The 6,321-nt window shown below is 39.1% G+C and overlaps 1 protein-coding gene across 1 annotated transcript; it reads right to left on the reverse strand.

The window, feature by feature from the left end:
* Nucleotides 1-694: 694 nt before the first annotated feature.
* On the reverse strand, nt 695-5,805 carry rabl2 (RAB, member of RAS oncogene family-like 2). Its single transcript, XM_004553324.3, has 8 exons — nt 5,174-5,805; nt 5,060-5,089; nt 3,833-3,912; nt 3,643-3,722; nt 3,405-3,516; nt 3,140-3,237; nt 2,886-2,969; nt 695-1,316 (listed from the first exon to the last, which is right to left on the reverse strand). Exons 1-8 carry the CDS (start codon nt 5,278-5,280, stop codon nt 1,239-1,241), a joined length of 669 nt encoding a protein of 222 aa, XP_004553381.1. The 5' UTR covers nt 5,281-5,805; the 3' UTR covers nt 695-1,238.
* Nucleotides 5,806-6,321: the final 516 nt, after the last annotated feature.

The raw sequence follows: 6,321 nt of genomic DNA on the forward strand, positions 1-6,321 counted from the left end.
CTACCGTCAGACAATGCTGTCTCATGGGCTTATATGGATACAGTGCAGCTGATGTGACCGGTGATAGAAGTGTACGGGGCTTTACTCTCTGCCCGGAATCAGCACGTCACATTCCAAATGGATAATGACCCAAAGCATACTGCAAAAGCAACCCAAGAGCTTCTCAGGGATATTTTTTAATTGCTAAGCCATAACTCTCGACACTCTTTTCATGAACTGAATACAGAATGGCCCACAAACAAGCAGAAACTGGAGGCATCTGCAGTGAAGGCCTAGTAGAGCAGCTCAAGTGAGCTGGGCTCTAGACTTAAGCACTGAGTGCAAAAGAAGTCTTACATCCAGTCTTTGTATTTAAAATGAGTGAAGTTTTCCAGACCTCTGAAAATGGGTGACCATGTATGAAAGTGGCAATTATTCATAGACGCTAATGAAAAATTTCAATACACCTCTTGCATTAAAGTCTGCACATCTTGACTGATTTAAAATCCACTGTGGTGGCAAAAATACAAAATTGTGTAACTGCATAAATACATTTGTACCTAACTTTGAATATTAATTAATATCTCTGTTATTATCTACTCATATCACAGGCAGCTTGTTGTCATTTTCTTTTATAAAATGGTGATGAGTTGATTATTTAGTGCTCTGCTCCTATTGCTGCATTACAGCAAGATGGAAAGAGGCATGATAAAGATTTGGTTACATGGTACATGAAGTTCTCATTTATTGAAAAGATAAAAAACACAAAATTTAAATCATAAAATTAATGCAGTCGACAGATGCAGCTCCCCTGCTGGCACGGCACACAACACTACACACAAACACTGAGAACAGCAGCAAGTACAGTTCATAATCACATGTTCTCTTTGCTGTGCGAGTTACTTTTCAATGCTTCACATAGTAATTTTTTCACACTTAAGCAAACATTCATTTTCTACCTTAAGAATAGTAGATATTGTTCAAAGTATGAATGACAGCAGCTAAATGAGCTCTGTAAACAACAGAAATCCTATTCATTCCACCACATTTATTATTCCCGCTACCGTCACTAGACAGAATAGAGGGCAGTAATTTAAAACATCTATAGATTACCGTGCGCCATCCTCCAATCAATTAAAAAGCAGACCACCAAAATTACAATTAGCATTCCTGCTGATGGTGTCGGTCACGGAGATTAAGATGTCTTGACACCGGACAGAAGCAGCAGAAATGATCCTTCAGGTGTCATCAGAAATGTTTTAAACTAACTCTGGACTCTCTGCCTTCAATCCGTCCTCTTCTGCCTCTGAATTATCTTTCTTCTCGAGGTCAAAATTCTGTAAGAAAGCAGTGAATGGAGGATATCAGCACTATCACCAACAGTTATTAGTAAATTTTCTCATAACTACACTTTTTTTTGCCAAAAACAAATGCTGTTTGTACATTTTGTACATTTCTTTATATCATAAATTTGTAGTGATTTTGTTACAGCTTAAAAATCGGAACCACTTTAAATGACACAAGTATAAAGAGGCAGTTGTAGTCTGCAGATGTTAACTAGGTTTCACTTATTTTGAATGCACTAATCTGACAAATGATATTGATTTTTTTATGCTTTTAAATGTATTAAGAATTCTGATCTTTCAGTTTTGCCCATTGAAACTCGATTTCTTAACACTATTAGCAACGGGGGTTAAAGTGGGCTGGAATGATCCGGAACGGTGTTCCGGCACCTTCATTAAATGCGTAATTAAATCTGATAGGAAGAATAATAGCCACATAATACTGTTGAGAGATTTAATTTTTCATGTGCTGCAGCCTGGAGGTGCTTCCAGCTGACAGCATGTAGTAATAAGAAAATAATGACATCCCACAGTCTCACTTACACCCTAAACACACACCTCTTCACTTTGTATCCCTGTGGTGCGTTCACGGTGCATATGTAAATAAAGTTGTGGTTCTGAAATTTGTAGGAAGTGATTTCAAATGCTGCTTTCACACAGCTCAACAAACATCACCAAATTCAAACAGCTTTTCTGCAGATTGTACCATAGTGTGTTTTGTTACCTAAATCTACAGTTGCTGTATTTCCCAGGGAGAGATAAAGACTGGATGGGAGAGGAAGATGAATCATTTTCAAAGGTAAGAACTGCTCAGCAAGCAACATTTTATAAAGCTGAAATTTAAAACTTACTTGTAAAGTCCTAATTCATTTCAGAAACAGGGATTGGATATAAAGATGATGTGTTACTGAAGTTATGTATTTTTCATAATGCGAAATGTCTTGCTAAACAAATTAAAGTACAATATTTTTTGTTATTCAAAGTTTGCATGAAAACAGGTTAGTTTGCAATACTGTGGTAAAGTAGACAGTGATGCACTAAGTTGAATGGGTTGCAGTGCAGACTGTGGTGTAAATGTAAGCTCTTGATGCTACATTAGACATTAGATTAAATTCACTCACTAAATTCAAACTTTCCTACTAATTTTATATAGTCTATGAGTTGGAAATCAGATATAACTTAAGCAACATCTGCTTATATCTTGTTGAATTCAGTCAGCTAAATCCAAGATCACTGAGTCTCAGCAGCAATACAAACTGTGACTAGTTTCTAAGTAACTTTTCCCCATGCTGCACACCTAATCTTAGGATTCCACCTCTTTTCACCTCTCCATCTTTGATATCCAGTATATATATATATAGTTCGTCACTAGTCCTAACTCTATGATTGTTGATTTTGAGTAGAGAGGATCTCCAGTAATCATATTAAAACAACAAAGGACAATAATGAACTCATTATATTTCCTACTTTAAGTACCGCACAATCAAATATTTAATTCTTTGAAGTTAAAATTCTACAGTTGCTTAAGGACAAGCACATTAGTAATCAGAGAAGCTAGTGTACCTCTAATTCTTGCATCACTTCATCCATGAAGTCACTGGGGTTTTGCTTGTACTCCACTGCTCTTTTGATCATGTCTCTGAACATCTGACGAAAGAGGTACAGTCAGAGCTATCAGACGGCAGTAGAAGTTCAGGTGGTGTGAACATGTTATAATGACTACACTGACTGAAGTTGATAATTGGCTTATAAAATGAACACTTTCACTCCAGTCATATTATGTAAAACAGCAGGAGAAGAAAGAAACCTGCTCAGACCTTAACTACATTGGTTCCATCAGCTGCTGACACAAAGTAAAACGGGAGTCCTTGCTTCTTCCCGAAATTGAAGCTTCTTTGAGTGACCTTCATGTCGGCTGCAGATGTGGAAAAACAATCACAATCACAAAGTCCAGTTTGCTGGACAAAACAGTTAAAAAAAATACTGCAACCTAAAGAAATCATGTCACACATCGAACTCTAACATTACCATTGCATACAGTCATTACAAGAACTCCACACCAACTTTAATGTGCAGACTCACCATCAATTTTGTTGGCAACAACACAGCAGGGTATCTCTGGTCTGTACTCTCTTAGTTCCTTATACCAGTTGACTAAATTCTTATATGTGAGCTTCCTTTGAACATCAAAAACCTTAAAAAAAGAAAAAAAAAGATGAAAGATTTAGCAAAAGTTCACCTTGGTTGCTGACAACATAGTTACATTTTTCAGACTATTTTTAATCCTCACTTCTTCATGCACACTTGAATGTGTTCTTACCATAATGCATGCATGTGCTTTGTGGTAGTATGAAGGATGCATGTTTTGAAACCTCTCCTGACCAGCAGTGTCCCAGAAATCTTTGGATCAAAATAATAAAAAAAGAATTTGGTAATTTAAGATTTGCAGATCATTATTTTAAACTGGTTTCAAATATTTTATGTTGTCACAGCAAGTGCATGGTACTTACCAACTGCTATGGTCTTGTCTCCTACAGTGGCTGCGTGTTTGTAGAGAGTCAAGGCATAGGTTGACAACTGCTGGGGACGACTGCACGAGGAGTTAAGGATCTTAACAATATGCAACTTGTTTCTTCAAAGCATCTTAAGGCTAAGAGAATCTTTTTCCAAGTCTTTGTTCCTAGCCCACCTGCTTGAATTTAAAATTAAGTACTCAATTTATAAATTGCTTCTTCGTCTTCTTCTTTTGACTGCTCCCTTTAGGGGTTACAACAGTGCAGCCATCTCACTTCAAAACTAGTGTCTTTGTTTCTTTTATTGTTGAAATTTTACTATGTTTGTCTAAAACAGGTCTCTCTTGTGTAATAGACATTGGCTGAGATTCCCTATATAAATAAAAGTTAAATAAAATCTTCCTCTGTCACAGCAACCATCCACAGGGCCTCCTTCACTACATCCATAAACCTCCATTGAGGTGTCTCTCTTTTCCACCTGTCTGGGAGCTCCACATTCAACATCCTTTGTCCAGTGTATCCACTATCCCTCCTCATCACATGTCCAAATGCTCTCAGGCATGCCTCTCTCACTATGTCTCCAAATTGCTTAACCTGCGTTGTCGCCCTAACTGCATTGTCCTCTAATGAAGTCATTTCTAATTCTGTCCATTCTCATCCCTCCCAATGAAAATCTTAGCATTTATCTTTCCAACCTTCCTTCATATCTACCTCCTGTCTTTCTATTAATGCCACTGTCTCCAATCCATACGCCATAACAGGTCTCACTACCATCTTGTAAACCTTCCAGATGACTCTTGCTGCTACCCTGACATGTGTCTTCACCCATTCCACCACACCAGCACTCTCTTCTGCAACTCTCTTGTGCGCTGTTTGTTGCTTGGGATGGTTGACCACCAAAGGTATTTAAACACATCTACCTTCACTACCCTTACTGTTACTCCTGTTTACCTCTCATTCGCAAACATGTATTCTGTCTTGCCTCTATTGACTTCAATTCCATTTCTCTCCGGTGCATACCTCCAACCCCTCTTCCACCTGGTCATCTGTCACTCCTACACCTACCTCACCACTGTCTCGCTGTCCTCATATATGTCCTGCATCAGCCTCACAACACTTCTCTACCACTCTCGTTCTTCACGCAGTACCACAGTTCCTCTCTTGGCACCCTGTCACCTGCTTTTTCTAGATCCACAAAGAACTGTATAAACTGCTAAAGGATACTATTCGTCCATGAGAAACCTCTCCATTAGCCTGCGAAAGAAGGAGAAAAGTGCCAACCCCACAATGTTAGGAAAGCTCAAATGTTGTTGATCGCTGCTTCCAGCTAATACTCACTTAGATTTACCAACTGCGCTGTCTCCCAAGCAGATGATCTTCACCTGTTCGTCCGCATCGTATTTCTTTTGGTCCAGTTCAGGGATGCTGCCAGCGTCAACAGCCATATCTCCCTTTTTGATTGCTGCTATAAATACCTGAAAGAAATTCCGTTATGCTCCCACAGGAGCTCCGATAGACGGATAATACCCAGGGAGTATTAGCTAGCTTGCCATTAGTTACTTGAGGTTCGCCTTTACTTCACTTATTCCTGGTTCGTCACGGTTCACGTCAGTAAAAACAGATGCTCACAGAAACTGACAACAAAACTGAGCCCGTCACTGATTACATTCTCTTTCTGAAGTGCTGAAGTGTACCTTTCACAGCGCACTCAGGAGGGAACGATTGTTAATCGCAAGTAAGCTAACAGAACTAGCGTTGGCTGCAGTTGTTAAGCCCGGTTAAACGTCGCTTGTTATCGCGTGAATATCATTCTTTCCCGATATGAAAAGGTGAACGATTTCCTTCATTTATCAGGGTTAACAGGTAGCTCAAGTTTGTAAATGTGCGACGTCCCCGACAATTTTCGTTTCTATGCAACGGGGACGCCCGCAGGACCACTTCGCACTGTATCCGGCTGTCTTTACAGGTGCCTGTCTAAAATCCTCAGTCATTCGCCTCTTCTTCTTCTTCTTCTTCTTCTTCTAAGGAGTTTTTGGAGGTTCACAAACAACGATGTGGTGCATTACCGCCACCAACTGGTTTGGAGTGTGGACCAGAATCCGCTCATACCAAATAATGAAAATGAATAAATTTCTTCCTGATATTTTTTGACAATGCAACAGAAAATGTTGAATGGTTTCACTTATTCCACAGCGACTAAATTTCCCCATTTCATGTTTCCCTATAATGAATAGTGAACTGTTTAATCCAGTGTGTCCAAATCTGATTCGAGATATTTGAATAGAATAAAACTATCTCCCCGTCCTCTCCTCCTCACACCACTTTTGCCATCTTTCCCTCATTTTCTGTTTTATCGTGCTCCTCATTTCAGTTTTGCTAATACTGCTATGTAAACCGACTTGATCTCCTTTAGCAGCCTGCGTTGCAATTTTATCTGCCACCTCATTGACAATAAAATAATGTGCTGGTATCCAGACAAATTTAGC

Source organism: Maylandia zebra, linkage group LG7, assembly GCF_041146795.1.
Source record: "Maylandia zebra isolate NMK-2024a linkage group LG7, Mzebra_GT3a, whole genome shotgun sequence".
Lineage (NCBI taxonomy): Eukaryota > Metazoa > Chordata > Actinopteri > Cichliformes > Cichlidae > Maylandia > Maylandia zebra.